Raw genomic sequence first — 26,662 nt, forward strand, 5'->3', positions numbered from 1 at the left:
CCATTTTGAAATATTGATTCTTCCATCCATGAAACACGGTATTTTCTCCAATCTGTTGTGTCCTCTTTGATTTTCTTTCATCAGTGTTTTATAGTTTTTCTATGTATAGGTCCTTGTTTCTTTAGGTAGATATACTCCCTAAGTATTTTTATTCTTTTGTTCAATGGTGATTGGTATTGTTTCCTTAAATTTCTCTTTCTGTTTTTTCATGTTAGGTATAATAGGAATACAAGGGATTTCTGTGTGTTAATTTATATCCTGCAACTTTACTATATTCGTTGATTAGCTCTAGTAATTTTCTGGTAGAGTCTTTAGGGTTTTCTATGTAGAGGATCATGTCATCTGCAAACAGTGAGAGTTTCACTTCTTCTTTTCCTATCTGGATTCCTTTGACTTCTTTTTCTGCTCTGATTGCTGTGGCCAAAATTTCCAACACTATGTTGAATAGTAGTGGTGAGAGTGGGCACCCTTGTCTTGTTCCTGATTTCAGGGGAAATGCTTTCAATTTTTCACCATTGAGGGTGATGCTTGCTGTGGGTTTGTCATATATAGCTTTTATTATGTTGAGGTATGTTCCTTCTATTCCTGCTTTTTGGAGAGTTTTAATCATAAATGAGTGTTGAATTTTGTCAAAGGCTTTCTCTGCATCTATTGAGATAATCATATGGTTTTTATCTTTCAATTTGTTAATGTGGTGTATTACATTGATTGATTTATGGATATTAAAGAATCCTTGCATTCCTGGGATAAAGCCCACTTGGTCATGGTGTATGATTTTTTTAATATGTTGTTGGATTCTGTTTGCTAGAATTTTGTTAAGGATTTTTGCATCTATGTTCATCAGTGATATTGGCCTGTAGTTTTCTTTTTTTGTGGCATCTTTGTCTGGTTTTGGAATTAGGGTGATGGTGGCCTCATAGAATGAGTTTGGAAGCTTACCTTCATCTGCAATTTTCTGGAAGAGTTTGAATACTCAGGTATAAATTTTATGGCTGAAAACTATAAAGCATTGCTGAAAGAAATGAAAGATTTAATTGAAAAAACATCCCATGTTTATGGATCCAAAGACTAAATACTGATAAGATAGCAATTTTCTTCAAATTGACATACATATTCAACACAACCTCTATTAAAAACCCAGTTGATTAACTGCAAAATAAATAACAATTAACAAGCTGATTCTAAAACTCATATGTAAATATAAAAGACTCAGAATTCTGAACATAATCTTGGAAATATAGTTAGAAGACTTATACTTCCTGATTTTGAAACAAAATATAAACATATAGTAACTCAGATCACTGCAGTGCTAGCATAGAGACATGCACACAGAGCAACGGGGGAGAAATGAAAGTCTAGAAATAAACACTTACATGTACAGTCAACTGATGTTGCCAAGAAAATTCCATAGACAAAGAGTAGTCATGTTAGCATGACTGTGAGGCTGGAGGCTGGACCCCAGCCTCACACCATAAACAAAAATCACTCAAATGGATCACAGACCTAAATGGAAGAGTAAACCTATTAAATCTTAAAACAAAATACGGAAGTAAACCTTTATAACCCTGGATTAGGCAACAGTTCCTTAGATGCCACACCAAAAGCACAAGCAACCAACCAAACAAGCAAAAAGATAAATTGGACATCACCAATATTATAAACTTCTGTTTCAAAGAGGGCTATAAAAAAAAGTGGGGGAAAAAAAGCCCACCAGATAATGGCAGAAAATATTTGCGAATCATATATATGAGACTTACATACAGAACAAAGAACTCTTATAATTCAACAAAAAAGGACAAATAACCCAATTAAGAAAGTAGGCAAAGGATTTAAACTGGCATTTCTCCAAAGAAGTATACAAATGAGCAAGAAACATGAAAAGATGCTCAACATCATTACTCCTTAGGGAAACATAAATCAAAGCCACAATGAGATACAGCTTCATACCCACCAGGATGGCCAGTAGAAATAAGACCATCACAAGTGTTGAGGACGATGTGGACGAACTGGAGCCCTCACACAGTGCTGGTGGGAATGTAAAATGCTGCAATTTCCTTGGAAAACACAGAGAATTTAAAAAAAGAGTTACCAAAAAAATAAAAAAAGAGTTACCATGACCCAGATATTCCACTCCCAGATATTCCACTCAAGAAAACTGAAAAATTATGTCCACAGAAAAAAACTTGGATTAAAATGTTCATAGCAGCACTATTACAAAACAAGCAAATCCACAGAGACAAAAAGTAGATTAATGGTTGCCATGGCTGGGAGAAGGGAAGTTAGCAACCAATTGGTATGGAGTTTCTTTTTGAGGCAATAAAAATGTTCTAATACTAGAATATGGTCATGACTGACCAACTCTGCAAATATAAAGTATTGAACTGTACACTGTAAAAGGGTGAATTTTTACAGCATGTAAATTATATAAAAAAGAGGAGATAGAAGTAAGGTAGTTCCAACGCTGACACCTCTTCGTGTGCATTAAGAACAGCAAGACCTAGAGCTGCAATTCCACGGACACGATGCTGTTTTTACGCTTCAGAGTACTCCAGAATGTGAACAGAAGGAAGGGCAGAGAACATAATAGGTCTGGATGTCAGTTAGTAGAATCACCAGTAATAAGACAGGCTGAGAAGGAATCAGGGCTGAATGACCCTGCCATATCATAAGGACCACAGAGAGCTGTTTGAGAGATGAAATAGGCAAAAGGTAGGAGCTGGGGAGCTGAGATTAGAGGATTTATTTAAGACTCATGAACACAGAGCTAATGATTAACAGAAGACTTGCATTTACTGAGAGAGCATAGGCAAGTAAGGAGAACCTAAGGAATGGGCTGTGATATCATTTATGAGGAGACATTAAGAATACGATGCTCTGCTCTTATATCTTTGCATCACAATAAAAATACTCAAACCATTGAAGAGGAGTGATTCCAATTTTTCTACAATATGAAGAAATAAAGTACAAATAACAACAACAACCTATGAAAATGTGTTGCTGCACAAGTCGATCCATACAATCACTGCACAGACCGGTGGGGTGTGGGGGACACAGACGAGCACGTGGGGTGGCCTATGTGTCCTGGTGAGGAGGAGCGGTCGTCCTCCTTTTGTGCTCTCTCCCCGCAGACATGCATGATTTGCCCTTCTGGAGGAACTCCACGCCACTCTGCCTTGATACACACAAGAAGAAACAAAAATGGTACCTAACGTGGGAGCAAGAGACAGAATGCCTGCACTGTAGTTCTCTGGTACCACTGAATGCTGAGCATTCTCATTCCTTTCTGCATCAACAAGACCTTGCTATCAAAACCTGTCCATGCTCCTTGCATCCCACCATCTTCCATGCCCAGGGAGCTAGCTTCCACCCTCCTCCCACCCCCTCGGCAACTCCTGTGCGTAAGTCACCCAGGAACTTCACTTGGCGTCATCTGTCACCTTGTCAGGCATCTCTGCAGCATCAGATCAGCTGTCCTCTATCACCTGAGGCACCGCCTCACGACAGAGTCCTGCCACGACCAGCCCTTCCCCTCCAGGCTCCTCTGTGCTCCCTCGTCCACCCATCCTCCAGTGCTGCAGGACCTGAAGTCTTGAAGCCAATGCTTTCCTTCCTTGGTGTCTGCTATGTCCCCAGTGTGCTCGCATCCACTGCCCTGGCTTTAGACAGTCTCCGCCTGTGACGGAACAGCTCTGAAGGTTTAAGGGGAGGGGGGCCAAGGGCATCTTGCTCTCTCTCCAGGGCCCAGGACCTCTGGAATCTGGCACCATGGAAAAATGCACTCTTCAATTAGCCACACACGAATGCACATACAAATACACAGACCAGCAAGCTGGAGGCTAAAAACCCTTCAATACTTACCTCCAAGCTAAAGTCTTCCCTGACTGTGAGATCTGTTTATCCAGACTGTTCACCTGAAACCTTTCCTGGATGCCTCAAAGGAATCTCAAACTGAACAGGCCCCAGGTTGAACCTGCCTGAGAAGCACTCCTACTATTTCCTTCTGCCTTACCACCCCAACCCTCAATCCAGTCACACACACATGAGAAGTGTCTCCATTTCCCTGCGGCGCCATGTGAGATGGGAGCTTGGTTTGTGCTGGGTCTGGCAGGAGCTTTCTCGGGGCCTCTCTGCTTCCAATGGGGCCGTGCTCCACGTCCTCTAATTCCCAAACCATTCCCATCCCACAGCTGACGTGTCTGTTGGACAGGCACACCCGTGGCCCACACTTGCTTGCCACTCTGCCACCTCCTTCCTGTTTGGAGTTCTCGAAGGTCCCCCCCTCTCTGTGGGCACTTCTATTTCATCTCTTTTTCATCTAACATCCTCTAAGCTTTCCAGTGTCACTTAAGAAGCACTGCCTCAGAACACGGCCCTTCGATCCCCAAACTAAATTCTGTTGACTCGCTGTCTCTCAGAGTATCTGTTCTCACCAGAGCACTGAGCACAACTTAAAATCATAAATGACTTTATTTTCGATTGGTTTGTATGAGATTCCCTCGCCAGACAATGCTCCATGAGCACAGGACAACGCCTGGTTTTGTCAACTATGTAGAACCAGAACCCAACCCAGGACCAGAGGAAGTGAAAAGAGGAAGAAATGTAAGCCAAGAGACTTAAGTAAGGGTCAAAAGATGAAAAGAGAGTAAAACATCAAAGTAGAGAGAAAGGAAAATGTTTTTCTTTCCTGAGTTCAGTTCGATGAATTTCCATGAAACTAAAATGCAACTTATGGAGAAGGAAACGGCAACCCACTCCAGCATTCTTGCCTAGAGAATCCCATGGACAGAGGAACCAGGTGGGCTACTGTCCTTGAGGTCACAAAGAGTTGGACACAACTAAGCAAAACACAACATTAGTTCAGTTCAGTCACTCATTGTGTCTGACTCTTTGCGACCCCACGGACTGCAGCATGCCAGGCTTCCCTGTCCATCACCAACTCCCGGAGCTTGCTCAAACTCATGTCCATCGAGTCAGTGATGCCATCCAACCATCTCATTCTCTGTCGACCCCTTCTCCTCCTGCCCTCAATGTTTCCCAGCATCAGGGTCTTTTCAAATGAGTCAGTTCTTCCCATGAGGTGGCCAAGCATCAGTCCTTCCAATGAATATTCAGGACTGACTTCTTGTAGGACTGACTGTTTTGATCTCCTTAGAGTCCAAGGGTCTCTCAAGAGTCTTCTCCAACACCACAGTTCAAAACCATCAGTTCTTTGGCACTCAGCTTTCTTTATGGTCCACCTCTCACACCCATCCATGACTACTGGAAAAACCATAGCTTTGACTAGATGGACTTTTGTTGGCAGAGTAATGTCTCCGCTTTTTAATATGCTATCTAGGTTGGTCATAACTTTTCTTCCAAGGAGTAAGCGTCTTTTAATTTCATGGCTGCAATCACCATCTGCAGTGATTTTGGAGCCCCCAAAAATAAAGTCTGTCACTGTTTCCATTGTTTCCCCATGTATTTGCCATGAACTGATGGGACTGGATGCCATGATCTTCATTTTTTGAATGTTGAGTTTTAAGCCAGCTTTTTTACTCTCCTCTTCCACTTTCTTTTTTTTTTTTTCCTCTTCCACTTTCAAATCAAGAGGCTCTTTAGTTCTTCTTCACTTTCTGCCATAAGGATAGTGTCATCTGCATATCTGAGGTTATTGATATTTCTCCCAGCAATCTTGATTCCAGCTTGTGCTTCATCCAGTCCAGCATTTCATATGATGTACTCTACATAGAAGTTAAACAAGCAGGATGACAATATACAGCCTTGATGTACTCCTTCCCCAATTTGGAACCAGTGTGTTGCTCCATGTCCAGTTCTACCTGTTGCTTCTTGACCTGCATACAAGTTTCTCAGGAGGCAGGTCAGGTGGTCTGTATTCCCATCTCTTGAAGAATTTTCCAGAGTTTGTTGTGATTCACACAGTCAAAGGCTTTGACGTAGTCAATAAAGCAAAAGTAGATGTTTTTCTGGAACTCTCTTGCTTTTTTGATGATCCAACAGATGTTGGCAATTTGATCTCTGCTTCCTCTCCCTTTTCTAAACCCAGCTTGAACATCTGGAAGTCCACGGTTCACGTACTGTTGAAGGCTGGCTTGGAGAATTTTAATCATTACTTTACTAGCGTGTAAGATGAGTGCAATCGTGTGGTAAACTGAACATTCTCTGGCATTGCCTTTCTTTGGGACTGGAATGAAAACTGACCTTTTCCAGTCCTGTGGTCACTGGAGTTTTCCAAATTTGCTCACATATTGAGTGCAGCACTTCACAGCATCATCTTTTAGGATCTGAAAGAGCACAACTGGAACTCCATCACCTCCACTAGCTTTGTTCGTAGTGATGCTTCCTAAGGCTCACTTGACTTCGCATTCCAGGATGTCTGGCTCTAGGTGAGTGATCACACCATCATGGTTATCTGGGTCATGAAGCTCTTTTTTGTACAGATCTTCTGTGTACTCCTGCCACATCTTCTTAGTATCTTCTGCTTCTGTTAGGTCCATACCATTTCTGTCCTTTATTGTGCCCACCTTTGCATGAAATGTTCCCTTGGTATCTCCAATTTTGTTGAAGAGATCTCTAGTCTTTCCCATTTTATTGTTTTCCTCTATTTCTTTGCACTGATCAGTGAGGAAGCCTTTCTTATCTCTTGCTATTCTTTGGAACTCTGCATTCAGATGGGTATATATTTCCTTTTCTCTTTTGCCTTTAGCTTCTCTTCTTTTCTCAGCTATTTGTAAGGCCTCGTCAAACAACCATTTTGTCTTTTTGCATTTCTTTTTCTTGTGGATGGTCTTGATCCCTGCCTCCTGTACAATGTAACAAACCTCAGTCCATAGTTCTTTGGGCACTATGTCTATCAGATCTAATCCCCTGAAAGAGTTAAATACGAAGGGTCTGTCCCTCCAGGCTTTCGTCCAAACGCAAGACCATTGAGCAAGTTCTATGAATTCAATGCCCTCACGAAAGACTAACTCTCCCACAATAAATGTTTCTGCAGTAACAGGCTAGAAACAATGTGTGTCTCTGAAGGATAAAATGATCTGTCCCTAAGTTAAGCATCTCAAGGAAAAAGGAAGTGATGGTTTCAGAAAGGGAGGAAGAAAGTCGATCACCATGGACAGGGAGTAGAGTGGTCTAGACGCCACTCTGCCAGGAGGGGGTTGTGGCAGGCAGCCCACTTCTGCGCTCTCTGCTGCAGTTCCCTCCAGTAGAAACTCATGCTCCCCCTGGGCTAAAAAAGCCTGTGGTCTGATTAGTCATATGTTTACCTAGCACTCATCCAACATGCAGTGGGTCCAGGTAAAGGTGTGTTCTGGCGCTGAACAGATTTCCTGCTTACTGTGCAGGGAGTGCTTCGGGTCTGGCTTCTGTTACTTTTGATTGAATGATTTATAAAACTAAAGTTCATGTGGCTTACTCTGATATACAACACCTTGAGAAACCAAGTAGAAATTTTTTTTTAATAGCGTGAGTTAAAAGAAGTCATCCAGAAGAACAATGGACAGCAGACTTACATATGACGTTTCTGAAATCTAACGTAAACTTTTGCTAATGTTTAACAGCTTAGAGGACAAATCTATCTGACCCTCTTCAGGACTGGTAGGCCTCAAATAAATTTCTCTTAATTTCAAAGGTGACAAAAATTGGGCTGTCTGCCATCAGAAGCTAAGCTGTGACTGATCTCATAAAAGTGACACGGCTAGAGTGCTGGGAGCAGACAGACAAAATGTGGTCAAGGTGCCAAGTTAGACATAAGAGTCATCACAATGCTTCCTCGGGGGGCATCTGACCTGGTTGGGCAGGAAGGGAGAATCACTGTAGTAAGAGTCCCAGAAAACAAACTTGCTTCTGTTTATGCACAGGCACAGGCCTCAATTTACTCTGACATGGCAATTTCTGGCTCTACGGAAATACATGGTGATCAGAGAAGACTTCAGTTCACTGCTGGAGCAGAGGGACTTGGGGAAAAGCAGGTGAGCTAACTCGGGGGAGAGGCCCTCATTGTTCAGTCTCCCTGCTATGTTCTCCATGCTCAGGCCTCTGGACAAGACTGACTCCGTGCACTGCACGGCTGCTCGAAGTTATCAGCAGACAGGAAGTTACAGGCAGAAATCGCTGATAGAAAAGAGCATTCCGGGCAACACACCTAAGTCTTCTGAGGCTGTCTCCCCTTGTATCGTGTTGCATATGCAGGCGTGAAGGTCCACGCTAGGACACATGCTGCTGAGTGACTCTCAAGGACGTGCCTTATACGCACCAGCAGAGAATTAGTAGAGGGCTAAGGGTCTTGTTCCTTCTATATCAATTGGATTTGTATACTGGAGAACCTGATCATTATTACAGCAAATGAATCTAGAAAAACTAATTATGGGTTATACAGTAAGACCTTTCTGAACCCCAAAGACATCACAGAAGCCTGGTCTTCCACCCCAGGCCAAACGCTACCTCTGTCCAGAAGGACCACTCTTTCTCATGGTGCACAGTCTACTCAGGTCCCGTGCCAGCTTTCCAGGGTGACTGGCCCCTGGTCAGCTGGCATCTAAACAGAGCCTGCTTCCAACTCAATGTTCTTCCCTTTCTTTCAGCTCCAGTATTCTCTACAACTCTGTCATGTGGGGATTCTATATCTCATGATGGTTTTCTTTCATCCACGTATAACTGTCAGCAAGTCAATCTCCGAGGCCCAGTGTTCTCATCTGTGAATTAGGTTACTGTTCTCCAGCCTCTGTTTACAATCTCACATGTGCTACAAGAAGTCCCCATGCCCACTGATGCATATTCATTACATCTGAATAACTCAGTGTTGCTTTCTTATTTCTGAACTTTATGCCTGCCCTGCCTTCAATCCACTGTGAGCACAGCCTCAGTTGATAGGTGCCGGGTGTGTTATAAGGCACAAACCCAAAGTACTCACAGGCCGACCACTGGCAGTGGTATCCCTTCTAACGTCTTTTCTTTGCTCAACAGGTAAAACAGGTGTCACTGCAGAGCTGGGGGTGGGGTGGGGGGGGCGGGCGGCATCCAAGGAGCCGGCTGCTCACTGCCAGCTCTTCTGGTCCTCTCGCCACTACCTCAGCTCCTGCAGGGCCCACCTCACGGGGGCGGTGCTCTGCGGGCCTTAGGGTCTCCTCCTCAAAGCCCAGCACGGTCACAGACCGCAGAAGCAGCCAAGCAAGACAAAACCTTTGTCTGATCTGTAACCGTCTCAGGTAATTCTACTTAAAAGGACACAATTTTAAGTCTAGCACAAAACGGGTCGACAGCTACAAGTGTGTTAAAGACCTAAAGATGGATAAACTGGTTTCACACATACATATTTCAAACAGAATAAACATAAACTTTTCAATAATTCCACAAGAAATATTCTGTAAACTCTGCACCTCAAAGGACTTTGTGAAATTCACGGTCCTTCAAAATAAGCTGCAGTTCACTGGAAGGGGACTGACAGGTAACAGAGCGGTGCTTCCTGCCGCTCCTTCCGAATAACATCAGACAGCACCGTAAAGACAGGACGACTGTGACTTATTATTTCTTCAATATGTGTTTCTCTAACAGTAGAGGGACAAAATGATTGTTAGATAAACTGGTATCTATGCTTTTAATTTCTATTCTTGTATAAATATATCTTACTGCTTTGAGGACAAATTTAACATAGAAAGATAACCTCAGAAGGGTCTGACAAGGATAATGAAACTCTTACTCAACTGTGTGTCTACAGCTGTCCGAAAACACACAACCAGGAAGAGTCTAAATGTGAGTAGAAAGATGCCACTCCCACCATCTGTTGGAGCAAAGCACTGTGAATCACAGGTCTGCCCTTGCTCCCACAGCTGTTGAGCTACGCAGGGAACCAAGGCAGCCACTATCCACAGGGGGCTACCTAAAATGACTTAATTAAACTTCACTGATATTATAAATGTCGTTGCTCAGCCCCAGCAGCCATACTGCCTGCATGGTCAGTGGCTGCCGCATGGGCAAGGGCAGTGAGCAGCGTCCACACCACTCACAGATCCTGTGGCAATACCGATGCTGACTCAAGAGCCCCATCTGAGAGCCACAGACTCACCAGCTGCCATTTCTTTATATCTCTAAGACATAAAACTTGACATCTGATGCCATGGTCTTTTTAACCCTGCCTTGGCTCTTTTAGAATAATACCAATCATGCTTGTATGACTTTCAATAACATGAACTATCAAAGGTAAAAGTAAATGTGACTAACTTTTCTACTAGGTCTATTTAGATAAACTGGAGAAGGAAATGGCAACCCACTCTGTATTCTTGCCCGGAAAATTCCATGGACAGAGGAGGCTGGCAGGCTACAGTCCACAGGGTCACAAAGAGTTGGCCACAACTGAGCAACTGAGTACATTTAGATAACTATACGAGGACAAAATCCTCTGTCATACCAGGTGTCCCAAATTTTGATATAAACGAAAACCAACCAAAGAAAAACCCCCCCCTGTGCGTGGTGATGAAACTGCTCTGAGAAGAGCCTCCCCTCTGTGCAGATGAGTGTGGGCCCGGCACCCCTGTCCGTCACTCACCGTGCTCTGGGTGGGTCTGTGCTGTCTGCCTGCTGGCTTCTGCAAGGCCGGGAGTACACTCTCTGCACCACCACTCGCACGCCCACTCCCGTCCAGGCAGCAGCTCCGTGGCTCTCGACTGCATCCAGCAGAGAATCCCTCAGGGGAGCTTGGCTGGGGATGCACGGCTCCACTTGTTCAGGATGGAGGGTCTGGTCTGTGCCCACTGCAGTGTGACCACCACACAGAATCTGACGAGACACACAAAGGGAACACTTGCAGTCTGGCTCATGAGGGCACGCACCATCCTGAATGTGGCAGCCAGTGTGACTCAAGGAATGACCAGGACAAATGCACACCCGCAGCTCAGGGCTCCCATCTTCGGGTCACCTGTGTGGCCATGGCGAGCTGAGGAGCACAGGCCATCTCGGGGGTTTGAGAACATGCAGAAAGGACTCCTATTAAAATACCTCATGGTAATTTAAAATGTTTTCTTCTATGAGGTAACAATCTCAAAGCACAAACTACAAAACAAAACAAAAGAAGAACTAGGGTTAACGTGAAGTGCCAGCTCTCTGCACATTCCTGTGAACCATAGGAGACGCCTCAACAATCCTGGTAAACACCTTCACAAGAGGACAGCCCCTCTAGAAGACTGTGCCCTCTGCATCCCAGCACTGTTCTCTACATTCTGTGCTTGTGTAACAAACATGTGACCCTCACAACCCAAGGAGGCAGGCTGCACCATCACCACCGTTATACAGACAGGCATGCTGAGGCAGGACCCGAACTCGGCACTGAGGTCCACAGTCCGCACTCTCCACACCAAGCTCTCTGGCAGCTACCCTGGCACAGATGGCAGACGAAGACACATCTCATGAATTTAACATCACACGCTTGTTTGAAACTGTGTGTTAAAGCAGTAATACACTTTGGGCTGTATACTGTACATCTGTTAAATTGATTAAAGGGAGATTTCACATAATTCCCTCCAGACACATGTTCTGATAGTCAAAGGGAGGCCCTGCTTGATTCCATAGATACAAAGCAGGATGCAAGTCCATTTGCTTTGCTTTCTGGTTTCCCCTGAGGTGGTCACCCTCAACATTCCCCTCAGCGCTGATGTGGGGAGCCAGGTGACCCTGAGGTAGCTGCGCTGGAGTCAGACACTTGGAGCGCACAGCACCCCAGGAATGTCCTCTTGCCCACCGCAAGTGTGGCTTAGTGCTCCCCAAGTTCATCATCATGGGCAGTCATGGCTCAGGGTCACTAACATTCCAAAAAGCAATCTCCAATGTGTAACCTCATTTACGCAACTCTCTTTATCCCCAGGGTAACAAACATCAAGAAAAAGAAAAAGATGATTTTTTAAAATAAATTAGAGAGGCTTAAGTAAGCTCTTAGGCAGTTAAGAACAGGGGAAAAAAACTCATATTTTAATAAATTAAATATGACATACATGTGTGTTGAATACTTGAAGAAGACCAAAGGAAAACACTTCTATAAATACCTGGCCTTTAAATGCAGTATTATTACAAAGTGAAAAGTTCTAAGTTGAGGACAGTTTACCTTGTTTTCGAGTGAGCTATCGGTTAGGCCCTTAAACTGGAACACCTGAGCCAGAGTGCTGCTCCTCCTCGGACAGGGCGTGTCACACTCATGCCCATCACGTGATGCTTCTGAATCTTCTTTGGCAACAACTTTCTGACAAAAGTAAGTATTCAGAATAACAGGGCAACTTCCACCTGGAATAATAAGCTTTTGCCTAGAAAGGGAAAGAAACACAAATAAAAATTTATTTGCAATGCTGGATTCCTCTCACCTTCTTGCTAGATCTCGAGTACGAAGGGCAATGGCGTGCTGGCTACAGACACAAGCCAGCCCCAGGGACAGAGCCCTGGCCTCACACGGCGTCAGTGCATCTGCTCTGCTGCTTGGAACAGGTTCTGCCTCAGGAGTCAGGGTGCAGGAGGCGACCACACCCCAGCCAGTGGGAGCCACTGAAGGGCAGCCTCAGGGCCCCCTCGGGGCAGGTCCCAGAGGTGAGGGGCACAGAGCTGCCCGACACTTAGGGGGACGTTACAAGACAGCTCGCCTCTTTCAGAGAAGAGACGTCAGACACCAAAGGAACTCCACCTTCGCTACCAAACGGACAGTCACTGCAGTAGCTCACGTTAGAGTAGAAACAGGACTAGGTTCTCCCGGTGCCTCAGACTCTTTAAGGCACATTCCTCACACAGGTGGAGCTGCATAACATTAAGGGAGATTTAGGACCTCCACTCCCAGGAAGATGGAGGAGATACACTTTCCCCTGTTTCTCCCCCTAGACACAGGGAATGCCTGATGTTGCACAGAAACAAAAAGAGAAGATGCTGAAAGGGGAGAGGAGCAGACAAAAACACCCTCAAAAGCTCACTTTCTCTGACTGAACAACAAGGAAGGGGCAGCCTACTGAGACAGAAAATGTTTAGTGGTTTCCTTTTAGGCAAACATCACAGAAAAACTGTGACCCATGGCCACACACACCAGCCAAGGGCAAGAGGAGCCCACACATGGCCCTCGACAGGCTGTCATGGGGCTGCCCACACCGCCATCACAGGAGAGATGCCCGACGCCCAGAACCAAGCCCCACCTCCAGCCCATGCAGCAGGGTCAGGGCTTTCCCCACAACCCAGTCTCCTACAACTGTCCACTGCGGTCAGAGGGGGCCAAGTAGGGGGCAGGGACGAGGGGTATCCTGACGTCTTCCTCCACCTGGTAGAGAGAATCCCCCCAGCCCCCCACTTCTCTTCTCAGAGCCTATCAGACAAAGCCAGCTAAAGTTGGTTTAAATAAGATCCAGAACCTCATAATACCTAACATGCACAGTTACCATCTAAAATCACTTGTTACACAAAGACTGAGGCCAGGAGGAGAAGGGGGCAACCGAGGATGAGATGGTTGGATTGCATCACTGACTCAACAGACATGAGTTTGAGCAAGCTCCAGGAGATGGTGAAGGACAGGGAAGACTGGCGTGCGCAGTCCATGGGGTCGCAAAGAGACATGACTGAGTGGCTGAACAACAAGGTGTTAAAGCTCACTTGATAAATCACATGACAACCAACACCAGCAGTGAACATCCACATGAGGCTGGGCCTGCACGGATTCTTCTGTTAAGGAATATGAAGAATGTGTTTACTTTCCAGCCCTCTCTCAGGACCTCCCTGACGAGGCAGCAGCGGTGGCGGGACAGGCTGCCGTGCGGGGAGTCACACACGGGGACACACACAGAAACCTAGGGTGTGGAGCCAAGCACCAGGGCTTCTACTGAAGGTCACTTCAGAAAAGAGAGAGAGAGAGAGAACCCTGTATATTCAAATAGAAACAGTAATTTGTCAGAATGTCTGCTTTCACAAAGAACCATTCCCATTGTTCTTTACTGAGTCTGTTATGAACAGAATTCAGGTAAACAGGGAAAGATAGACTGTTTTTTAATGTCACCAAGGGCCCAGAAGGAAAACCAAGTGAAATCTCTCTTCATTTTCCAGTGCCTGTCAACCCTGCCAAAGTGTGAAATATCCCATTAGCAGCTCAGAACAAACAGTATTTCTTTCACATCACAAAGAAGATCAATGTGCTTATTTACTGTCTAGGAAGAAGGTGTCCAAATCTGGTGGGTGGCAAAGACGACTACCGGGATTAATGCTGTGACCTAAAGAAAACAAACAAAAGGAATTTCCTTACTCCTTTCCTTCTCTATTTTAATGGCTAGTTAGCTAAAAAGTCAGACTGAGAACTGTAGTTGTCAGAAAAACAGAAGCCTAGCCTTAATCTACTTTCCACTGAAAACATACCTGAGATCAGCAACCAATTTTGTTTACAATTTCGTCTCAACTGGAAGCCCGAGGACAGAGCTGGCTGGTGTCCACGTCTCTCACCAGCATGTGGGGCAGGCAGAGGGGAAGACAGTCCACAAGGGGACAGACACCAAGGGAACACCAGAGAGAAATAGAACACCGGTGCTGCCGGAGCCCGGGCTTCTGAGGGGAGACAAGGATGGAGCTCTCTAAGTCATTAAATCATCTAAAGATTGTTATCCCTGTGAGAGGTCTTGTCTCGTTGATTCAACAACCATTATTTCATACAAATAAAAATGTTTTTTGAATGGATGTCGCCCCTTTTTCTGGCTTCTGTGGCAAAAGCACCTCTTCTCTCTGGACTTGCTAGTGCTTTTCAAAATGTTTATGTTGGCCTCTATAACTAAACCCCTCAAATCCTAGAACAGATCATCTGTCTCTCCTTTATCTTTGTTTCTGAGTGCCAGACAGTACCTGACATGTGTAAGGGACTCAATAAATGCTTCCTAAATTAATGGAACCAAAACCACTTTATTCTTATTCATCAGATGTATTTATAAAGAAATGAGCGTGCCTTCTCAACAGATAAACCAGACCTTACACAACTGTGTCCATGTTCTTTAGAGGAGGAATCTGGCCATGGCACACATTTCATATCAGGCCGTGGAAAGACGGAAGGTCGGAGGGGACGTGTGCAGGCACAGAGCTCCAGTGTGCAACACACGATGGCTTGGGAAGCAGGGGGAAAGACATGGTTTGGATTCTAAGAAGCCTGGGTTTGAATCCTGGCTTTGCTACTCACTAACTGTGTGAATGTGGGCAAATGTAACTGATGACTCAGTTTGTATAACACGGGGGCATGAAGAGTAGCTATAAGCAGCGCAGAGATGTCTTCAAAGATGAAGTAACAGCATGGTGTGGAGTTCTGGGAGCAGCTTTGCACAAGTAGATGGAGGCTTCCAGTACTACTGCTCCTCCAAGAATTACATCTTCAGTCACTCCACAGTAGTCACTGTCTCTTGTTTAGGGTAACTCAGTGTTATTTGCCTGTGGCCCATCTTCTTTCTCCGCCTAAAGGTCACTGAGAAGTCTACGCCATGAGCAGAAAATACTGCTCCCTCGCTGCCTCCATGTGCTCATGTGCACGAAGACTCCTGTGCTGCTGATCCTCTCTGGTTGGATTCTGCTCTGGGTGCGACTGCACTGGCCACACTCTCAGTCCATCCTCTTCACAACGAGGAGGCCTGTCTGCATTTTCAGAGGAGGTACGATAACAACCGTGTCCACAGCAAGGGTCCATGACAGGGCTGAAACACAAGCCAACGGCTTCAAAGCCAGTCTGTTCTCTTTCCTGGTGGGAGGATGGGACCCACCACGGAATATGGCCAGAAAGGTCCTGCACCGTTCCCGGAAGGACAGGGTACGGGACAGGAAGTGGCACAGTTGCCAGGCAGGGGCCGGCGCACCGATCAGCAGAGCTACCAGGACAGTGGGCGACAGTGTGGGGGCCCATCTGACAAGCTGCCACGCAGGGATGTAAAAGCAGATGCACAAAGGTCTCTGGGGACAACAGAACCTCAGAGCCACTTTCTACACCCGTGCCTGTAAGGCAGCCCTTGCAGCAAATAGATTTTAAATAAAATGAAAGAAAACAAAAGCTACAATACAGATCCCAAGGTGCAGGAGCCACATGTCCAGTCTGCGATGTGGTCGGTACCATACTGGGCAGCACAGATCACCGCACAGAGTTCCACGCAGCTATTGGAGAACTTCATTCTCCAGACAAAAAATTAACCACATTCCATTCACTTGGTAAGCCTTTTTGCATCGATCAACTTGCTGAATTTGAAAAGGCTATTGTACCTCATGACTTCTGAGCCATGGCACAAGCTCAGACCCATCTGGCCCCTCCCCCAGAAACCAGCATATGAATCCCTGCGTGAAACCCAAGTTGGCAAACAAGACAGTGTTAGCAGTGTTTTCATGAATTTTTAAAAACAGCAAAATATCCTGCCCACATTTTCAATTATTCAAAGAGTGAATGGGCCACTCCTCTTCTCACCAAAAATCAGATTTATTCTAAAAAATTTAAAACCATAGTCTAGAAAATATCTCTAAACTGAAGAATCAAACCAATTTAAGAAACAGTAAGTTTACAGTTCATAGTCCCTTTATTTTCAACTTCTAATTTGACAAGATTTATCACCTGGGTTCCAATATGTTTCTTTTTACCTTCCTATCCAAATAACAGCCACATTACCTAAAAAGTTGATAAAAACACTGAAGTAGAACACAGACATTTATAACTATGTTATTTTAAATTCCCAGAGTAGACACTGTTTAATTCCTTTTTTATCCAAATAAACACATCACTGATGAACAGTTTATTTCCATTCTAAAGTGGACAGCAAAATACATTAAAGATGAATTCATGGAAGAATATAAAATGTGAGACAGACTTCCTCTATAAACCAGAAGTCTAATTCTCTACACAAACATAAGTTTCTGACCTCTGTAAACCAGAAGTCTAATTCTCTACACTAACATAAGTTTCTTCCTCTATAAACCAGAAGCCTAATTCTCCACACTAACATAAGTTTCTGACCATATCCTTTTTCAGGCATAGGTCACTGGAAATTCCAGTTTAAAGAAAGAACCACCACTTTTCCGGCAGTAGGTGTAAACTTTATTTTCAAGGCACAAATCCCACACTTTTATTCAGTAACAAAAATTCTGCCAAAATATAACAGAAAAAAAGAAAGCAGGAAAAGCATGGTCTGATGTCAGACTGACCTCGGTTTAAATTCTAGCTGTGCTACACGCTGCCAATTTTATCTTCATCAAATTACTTAGATTTTCTGAACTTTAACTTTTTCATAACTAAAATGGGGATCATGCCTACTTAATGTTGTTACTGTGAGACGAGGTGCATACATTCCAGTATACAAGCCAGAGACAGAGATGACTACATACCAGGCTTGGCATGCACACTGGCTACTAATTAAAATAGTACCTAATATATTAGCTATTTAAAAAATCTCTAGATGTTAACAGTATTTCCAGTGTAAGACAGGAAATCTTAAAAAAATTTAGTTTCCTCTGGGTTCATGCTAGTATATGTACTTCTATATACAACTGGGTAATTAAAGGCCTTAAAAATGCTCATACATTTTTATTCAAAAAAGTCACTGTTAAGAATCTATACCAATGAAATAATCAGAGATGTGGAGAAAAACACACACAAAAACATTAATCATACTCATATATTATAGTGAAATACAGCAAAGAAGCTAACTTTCTAACAAAAAGTAGAAAAACAATGAAACAGCTATACAAATGATAGCATAAAGAATCCTAATTAAAGAAAAAGTAGGGGTCTTCCCTGGGGGCTCAGTGGTAAAGAATCCATCTGCCAATGCAGGAGACACAGGTCGATTCCTGGTCCAGGAAGATCCCACATGCCACAGAGCAACTAAGCCGGTGTACCACAGCTACCGAGCCTGGGAGCTGCAACTAGTGACCCCACCTGCCGCAACTGCTGAGGCCCCAGAGCCCGTGCTCCGTAACAAGCCAAGCTGCCGCGAGGAGAAGCCAGTGCGCAGCAACAAAGAGTAGCCCCTGTGGGTAATGACACTGTGGGTGACAACTGTCATGTTGTTGAATTAGAGACACAGGCTCAGGCTTGTATGAACTATGAGATTCCAAGGTAGTAAGACTACACATTGTTTATATAATATTCTTATAAGGAGGAAGTGATGAGATGAATTACACCAGAAAACTAAACAATTTATCCTTAAATAAAAGGATTATATACCAGTAAGTTTGAATGCTCTTGTTTATATTATTGACTTCGTTTCCTACCATAAAAATGTATTCTTTAATAGATAGAAATAAGAGACTTGAATCAACCTTTTACTTAACAATAGACTGCCTCATTACTTGAATAAACTAAGCAACAACCACTTCCTGTGAGTAACTCTCAAATGAGTCCAAACTGACCCAACTAGTAAAAGTTAACATGCTCCTTGTCCCATCTCTTCCTCAGCACCTCAGTTCTATTGTCTGTCTACCTGTCTCTAAGTTCAGATTTCCACCACAACAGTACCACCTTTAAAGAGTACTCAGAAAGTGGACTACCATCTTTCAGCCACTTTGCTTCATTAAAGCATATTCCACCAGGTTATACACCACAGTGCTGTGGCTGGACTTCCTACAGCTGTGGTTTCTGGGTAAAGGATTCTCCCTGCTCTATTCAGTTCTGTTTCTTGAAAATCAGAAATAGCAATCTTTATGACAATGTTAACATCTGCATTAACAAGGACAGTGCAGTCAGAAACCTAATGCCTCAGGATCGGTTGTGGCTGGCCTCTATCTGTAAAGTCATAAGCATCTCCTGAACACAAACCTACGTGTATTCCCACGTTGCCACACTGCTCTCTCAGGGCCTGTCTGAAACCTTTACTTACAGACTTTACCTTTTAATGTGACTCCAGAACAGAAAGTTTAAACTGGAGCATGAATCAGAACTACAGGCTTGTTATAACACCCACTGCTGGGCCCCACACCCTGAGCCTCTGATTCAGGAGTGTGGGGAGGGGCGGCCTAACCTGTGTTGGTTACAGGCCCCACGGGGACGCTGCTGGTCCCCTCACCATACTCTGAGGATTACTGCTCTAGAAACACACACACGACCATCACACTTCCCTAACTTCACTCAAGAGACTGGCAGCCCTCTCAAGTTCACTCTTTTTAGCTACAAAACACCTGCTCCACCGGCAGGACTTCCTGCATAAAGGGCAGGAAGCTTCTTGGCGGAGCCTCCTGGCTTTGCCAGGACTTGTACGAAGGCAGCACTTCCTCTTTTGCTCTCCCATCCCATCTGGTGAGCTGTACAAATCTAAGGCTTTAACTCACTGATTGGCAGGGTTTGGCCTTCTCACCTTTGAATTAACAATAAAGATCTCACTCCATGCAGCAGAAAAAAAAGAGAAAGAAATTATACCTAATGTCTCTGGCCCACAGCTCATTAGCTGCAAGATAAAAATCACAACGTGATGAAGCATTTTCTTCATGTGACAGAGTGAACAGCGCCTCCCTCACATCTCATCCACAGAGTTGGAAGACAAGGCTGCAAGTACTGGCTTGGCCGAAAATTGAGTTTTTCTGTTACATCTTACAAAAACCTGGATGAACTTTTTGGCCAACCCAATGAAATGCACTTTTTTTTTTTTTTTTTTTAGAAACTTGCAACATGACACTCCATGCTTCTTTCTAGGTAAAAATTGACTATTCAGAGCAGCAGTTTGGTACAGTGAGTAGGACAAGAATGTGAGTCTAGAGATTTGGGTTCAAATCCCACTTGGTCACTTACAAGCCAGATGATATGGAATGCATCGCCTAAACAAACTGAATCCTTTTTGTCTTGTACTGGTGGATAACAACATTTATGTTTGAGGATTTTAAGACAACAATGGATACCAAAGTATTTGATACATTAAAATGGTCTATATAAATGATGGTTATTATTCTACAACAACCTTGGCGTATAAGAATTCATCCATTCTAGAAAACTTCCAAATAGCATCTTTCCAGTTACAAACAATTTAAAGCTGCAATTTCAGTGCAACTTAATGTTATTTAAACAGACAAACAAACAAAAAAGATGTTTTTTTCCAAACTATCAAAAGTGAGAACTCTTTGGTGTATGATTTTTTAATCAGAAATATATGACTTTCTGAATACATAGGTAACAAAGCCAACTTCAATTCTAAGATGTCTATAACCACAAACCTCAATGTGGAGACCACTTTCAAAGAAAAATGAAACTTAGAAACAAAAAGATGAAGCGACAAGACCCAAGGCAAGCCAGGAGTCAGAGGAGTGACCAAGTTTTTCCTTATGCTCACCTTCACTAGAGCTCTGAAGGAAAAACCTGGCTCAGGACAGACGGAAGGACCACAGCAGTCAAAACGGCTAAGCTTGCCTTGTTGTCCAGGTTTCTCATTCCAGTGGAGATACAAGTTGATTCAAAAATCCACTTTTATCAAGAAACATTACAGTAACTATTCATACAAATAATTTAATCTACAAATAGATTCAGATCACTAAAAACCAACGAAGGCAGAAAGATAATAGTGTTCTGTAAAAGGAATTCTAATAATGGTCACATAATACATAACATAGATCATCTCAACAAAAGATGACAGTATTCACATGTAAAATACATTTTTTAATGGTTTGATTTTTTGATCTCACAGAGAAATAAAAGTTGAGATAACATAAAAAATGAGGAACAGACTATAGTATTTGAATAGTGTGTCAAGAAAAGAAAGGGAGAAAAACAATTCTAGTGAATTGAAAAATGTTTTTCTAAAATCCACAAAATGTCCCAAACTGAAATTTCAGTAGAAAAATTTATGAAATTTAGACCAAAAGGATTCGCAATAAATGACATTTAAAGAAATTTCGGAAGACAATGATCACAAAAGAACTGAAGTTGACACTACTAAAATCAGACAATCAGTAAATTAAGACTGTCCTCAAAAATCACAAAGCCTGGGTTTAATTACTACCACAAACAAAACCTAGTCTAGCTTCAAACTGAAGGAGCGTCAGCTGAATTAGATAAATGTGCAAGACTCATTAGAGGACACGCTTTAAATTATAAAAGGAATAAGAATGTTCTGGGCTCAAAACACTCTCAGAAGAAGCAGTAGCACAATTTCTCTTGAATGGCACAACTTATCTTCACGAAAAAGAAATTAGGGCAAACAAGAATGGCAGAAACCTCAGAACGTCACATAGCAACCAGGGCACAGCAAAACCATAGCAGGGTGTGTCATATGCCAAAATCAAAACCAGTATCTCTGTGCGCTTCACCCACCCAGGAGAAATACTAAAGTAACTAGAGCCAGACACAAAAAATACAAGTTTGGGCCTTTAAACAGTGAGAGTGTGCCCCACAAAAGAAAAGCTTCCCTTGAGACCCCACAATGAGCTGAGGCTGCAGCCCTGTGCATTAACCCAGGGGAGGGGACAAAACCTCCTGCACTTAGCTTCTACCACTACCTTCCGCCAGGTGAGTCCACCCGATAGCGTGTCCCCCCAGAGCTGCCCAGACCAGGTCTTGGGTGCCACAGCCCCACAAACACGGCTGCAGAACAGGATCTGAGGGTGGTCCCAACTTATTACCGAGGCCTCCTGAGCCTGCCTGACCTGAGAGTGACTGTATGACCATGGGGCAGTTAGGATGCCATTACCTTTTCAACTCCTCACCCTGGAAGGCTGGTAACACAGCCTGAAACATACCTTTAAGCTACAAACACCCACCCACATTCCCAAGTCTCCTCAGGTACGAGCTTGCCCAGTGCCCTGATCGAGACAAGCAGGATGTAAGTTCACCGTGCAGAAGCTCCGCTTTGCAATTTAGACATGTTTAAATAGAACCAGGCTCACCTGTATTCAACATACTATTTGAAAAATTAACATAAATGACTTTCTACTTAACAAACTTAAATCATTCTTGTTTCTTAATACAAAGACAAGCACATAAGGAATTGTTTTCCTCAATGATGGGGTTGTTTCCTTCCATCCACTGGGTACTGTTTAACACTCTCCTCTTTCTGGGCTCCACTGAGTGGGCTACTGGGGACAGGCAGGGCAAAGCCCCAGTTCCCAGAGAGACACTGAGTCCATGTGTGTGAAGCTGCAAGAGGGTACAGACTTACACAAATGGAAATCTTTTTCATATTTCATTTTTGTCTTTAAAACGGTTATAATTTGCAAAGTGAATCTTCAAAGGAAACAATTCTACATGTGATTCTATCTTCTTTTATGAGTTTATTACTATCTATCAACTAAATATAATATCAACTGAATTCTTAGTCCCTTAAAATGTATATTTAGAGATATCTACACCTATGGTTGTAAATTATCACTCCGAAAGTGTTAGTTGCTCAGTCGTGTCAGACTGTTTGCAATCCCATGGACTGTGGCCTGCCAGGTTCCTCTGTCCATGAAATTCTCCAAGCACTCCAACACTGGAATAGGTAGCCATGCCCTTCTCCAGGGGATCTTTCTGACCCAGAGATCAAGCCCAGGTCTCCTGCATTGCAGGCAGATTCTTTACCATCTGAGCTACCAGGGAAGCATAAAAAGAGATGATCTTTTCGTCATTTTTGTCAAAACAGACCAAACAGCTATTGACATTAATTCAAAAAAGCCTGCTGCACCCTCTCAGAAAATAAAACAACACTCAAGTATTGCATATAATTACAAATTCTACAGTATTTCAAAACTTCCCTGGTGGTCCAGTGGTTACAAATTCACCTGCAAATACCCAGAGACATGGATTCAATCCCTCGTCCAGGAAGATTCTACATGCTGTGGGGCAACTAAGCCTGTGTGCCATAACTACCAAGCTTGTGCTCTAAGGCCAGTGTGCTGCAACTACTAAAGCCCACACACCCTGGAACCCATGGTGCTCTGCAACAAGAGAAGCCACTGCAATGAGAAGACTATGCACCATGACAAAGAAAGTAGCCCTCACTCATCGCATCTAGAGAAGAGATCATATAGAGCAACCAAGACCGAGCACTGCCAAAAACAAATAAATTTAAAAAATAAAAAGTTTATACCATATCAATTAAATTCTTCTCTAGTACATTTACTGAGCACTATTATACACAAGAAATTACTCAGTAAACCAAATGACACAAATAAGAATAGGATGAACTCAATAAGAAGCTTAGTCTATTAGGAGAGGGAAAGCATAAAAATAACATGCATTGTTGTGTTAATTATATTAATGCTTAATTATAATAATGTTTATTATTATGTTCATGCTTCATGCACTAATTAAATGAACATTTTATAAATTACTTTCCCTTAAATTATCTCACTTGATTCTGGTAACTACCCTGAGAGGAAAGTAGGGCACACAGAATCATCTGCATTTTAGAGGTGAAGCCTGTGGTCTGCTTGGAAGATGAGTGAAAAGCAGGACAGGAACCAGGGTGCAGACGCCTGCACTGGCACCTGGATGTGGCCAAGCGTATGACGACAATCAAGACAGCAAACATTTCCTCACGCTTCTTAGGTGCTAGACGCCCTCCACTCATGAACACCTTTAACCTCAGAGGAGACCCCCTGAAGCACAGAGAAGTGCAATAAGAATACGTAGCTAGTAAGTGGGAGGCCAAGACCTGAGTAGAGGCAGTCTGTCTGGAAAACCATCATTCTCACTGGCATTTGTGTGTCTTCTCTGCAGAAATGTTTGTTCATATTCCTTGTCTACTTTAACCTCACTCTTCTGTATGTGGACATCTGATTCTCCCAGCCATCATTTGTTGAAAAGACTATCCTTTCCACACGAATGGCTTTGGCACCTGCGTCAGCATTCCATTGATCATATGTATAAGGGTTTATCTTGGGTATGCTGTTCAACTCACTGTCTATATGTCTACCTTTATGTCACTATCACATTATTGATTATTATGCTGCTGCTGCTGCTGTGAAGTCACTTCAGTCATGTCCAACCCTGTGCGACCCCATAGACGGCAGCCCTCCAGGCTCCCCTGTCCCTGGGATTCTCCAGGCAAGAACACTGGAGTGCGTTGCCATTTCCTTCTCCAATGCATGAAAGTGAAAAGTGAAAGTGAAGTCGCTCAGTCATGTCCGACTCTTAGCGACCCCATGGACTGTAGCCTACCAGGCTCCTCCATCCATGGGATTTTCCAGGCAAGAGTACTGACTGGAGTGGGGTACCACTGCCTTCTCCAACTGATTATTGTAGCTTTGCAGTAATTTTGAAATGAAGATTGTGAGTCTTCTAGCTTTAGTCTTTTTTTCAGGATTATTTTGGCTATTCAGGGTCTCCTGAGACACCATAAGAATTTTTAAAAACTTTTATTTATTTAAATAGTTGTGGCATGTGGGTTCAGTTGCTCCATGGCAGGTGGGATCTTCCCACATCAGGGACAGAACCTAAGTATCCTTCGCTGGTAGGTGGATTCTTTACCACTGAGCCACCAGGGAAGCCCCATATGAATTTTAAGATGAGGTTTTCTTTATTTGTAAAACAAACAAAAATAGAAAAACTACCCCCTAAATTCAAATCCTTTGATAAAGATTGTACTGATTCTATGGATAGCTTTGGGTGGTACTGACATCTTAATATTATTAGTTGTCCAATCCATGAACATTTTTTTAGGCGCCCACATGTTTATATTTGTTATCTCTTCTTGATGTACTAAAACTTTTATCAACATAAATGCCTTTCCTTATCTCTTATAATCTGAGTTAAAGTGGACATTGTCTCACAATCATCTGATTATTATTGGCATGGAATATCTTACTCCATCCCTTTACTTTCAATCCCTTTGTGTTCTCACACCTAAGGTGAATCTCTGGTAGACGGTATACAGATGGACCCTTTGGGAAAAAAAAACAAAACTCAGTCTGCCAATCTCTACCTTTTAATAGCTGAGTTTCACTCATTTACATTTAATGTGATTAATGATAAAGGCAGATTTGCTTTAGGCATTTATAAATTGGTTTCCTAGTGTTTTTTTATTCTTTTTATGTATGTGGTTTTTATTCTTTTTAGGTATGTGTCTTTGGTTGTTGTTCTTTATTTAGTTCTTTTATTACTGCTCTTTAAATATTTAGTTGATTTTTTGGGAGTGTATCATTTTAATTCTCTTCTTTCCTATTCTGTATTTTTAAATTTTCTTAGTAGTTACTTTGGAAATTACAATTAGCATCTTAAAAGATGTAACAGCCTGGTCTGAATAATCTCAAAGTAGTTTCAATATCATATAAACACTCTGCTCCTGTACATCTCCATCTCTTCCCCTTTATATGGTTATTGTCACAGATTACAACTTCATATATTATATATCTATTATATGTCCACAGAGATTTATAATGATTGGTGTATATAGGAAAAAGTGAGAAATTACAAATATCTAAAATACAATAATACCAGCTTTTATATTTTACCTATGTAGTTACCTTTACTGATATTCATTTTTTTCTTATGGATTCAAGAGGCTGTTTAGTATCCTTTCATATTAGCCTGAAGAAGTCACTTTAGCATCTGTTACAGGGCAGTTTAAGACATTGATTTGGAGATATAATTCCAATGTACCTTCTCAGGGATGGTTTCTGTCAAATTCTTATTTCCTATGAAGGAGAAATACTTTTCCTGTTCCTTTGTATGTTTTTTATTTAGAACTGGGTATTGTGAATACTATGCTGTGGTAATTCTAGAAATCTAATTTCCCCACTCCTCAGGAACGATTTTTGTTTGCCGAGAGCTGGAGCTATCCTTCTGTGACTCTTCCAAAGCAGTTTTGCAAACTGTGTATTCTTACTGTATGTGAGAAACTAAACTTTCTCTTCATTTGTCTCTGATAACAGCCTGACCTAACCAAAGGATTCTTCAAAAGTCTGACTCCCAAGAGTGGGGGAAGAGAGAGTTCTGTCTCTTAAATCCCCCAATATCCGGAAAGCAACTTCAGCCCATAGTGGAGTGAAACAATGGCTGACCGCTCTGTCATGCCCACAGTAATCAAAAGCAGCAACCAACAATCAAAACTCACAACCCTCATTGCTGGAGGACAAAATCCTCATTGCCCACCATGGCACCAGCAAGCTGCATGAGGAATGCTTTAGCGCCTGACAGCTTCCTGCCACGGGGCTGGAGGTGGCCAATGGCAGCCATAGCAGCGTGAACGCTGAATTCAACCAAGATTTACTGAAATTTACCATTATCTTCATCAAGTTCTCCCCGAACATTGTAAGTGTCCTATTAAATCCAAAGTTCCAAACAGTTGCCTGAGACATTTTTGAAGGTTCAGTTGTTGTTTTGTTGGAGGGACATGTTCCTGGAACTTCCTGCTCTGCCATCTTCCTTGACTTGATTTCAAAAATAGCTCATACTTACTAAGAACTTTGTGCCAAGTACTACACTGAACAGTCTCCACGCTCATATCTCCCCACTGTGAGAGTGTGTTATGAGGCTTCCCATCTTACAAATGAGGGATCAGAGGCAAAGCAACAAGTCTAATCAAACAGACGTGAAGTAGTTGATCTGGGACACAAGGCAGTTTAGCATCAGATTTGTTCTCTTAATCACTACACTTTGCACAAAGAATTTCAGTAGGGCTAAAAAAATACCTTAAAAATCATCAGGTTTGGGCCACTCATTTTGTAAATAAGAAAACAAAAGTTCAATAAAGTTAGTGAACTGTCCAAAGGTCACACGAAGAGTCTATAAATGCAAAGTGATGACCATCACTTA

The 26,662-nt window shown here is 42.9% G+C and overlaps 1 protein-coding gene across 7 annotated transcripts in view; it reads right to left on the reverse strand.

Moving 5' to 3' along the window:
* Positions 1–26,662, reverse strand: part of SPIDR (scaffold protein involved in DNA repair) — a 284,566-nt gene that overhangs the window by 82,792 nt on the left and 175,112 nt on the right. For all 7 annotated transcript variants that reach the window (XM_043483179.1, XM_043483175.1, XM_043483178.1 and 4 more), the window contains 2 exons: positions 12,089–12,284; positions 10,541–10,770 (listed from right to left, as the gene is read on the reverse strand). In XM_043483179.1, coding sequence (XP_043339114.1) covers positions 10,541–10,770; positions 12,089–12,284 — 426 coding nt within the window. The remainder of the gene's footprint in view (positions 1–10,540; positions 10,771–12,088; positions 12,285–26,662) is intronic.

Source organism: Cervus canadensis, chromosome 12 (genome assembly GCF_019320065.1).
Source record: "Cervus canadensis isolate Bull #8, Minnesota chromosome 12, ASM1932006v1, whole genome shotgun sequence".
Classification (NCBI taxonomy): Eukaryota; Metazoa; Chordata; class Mammalia; order Artiodactyla; family Cervidae; genus Cervus; species Cervus canadensis.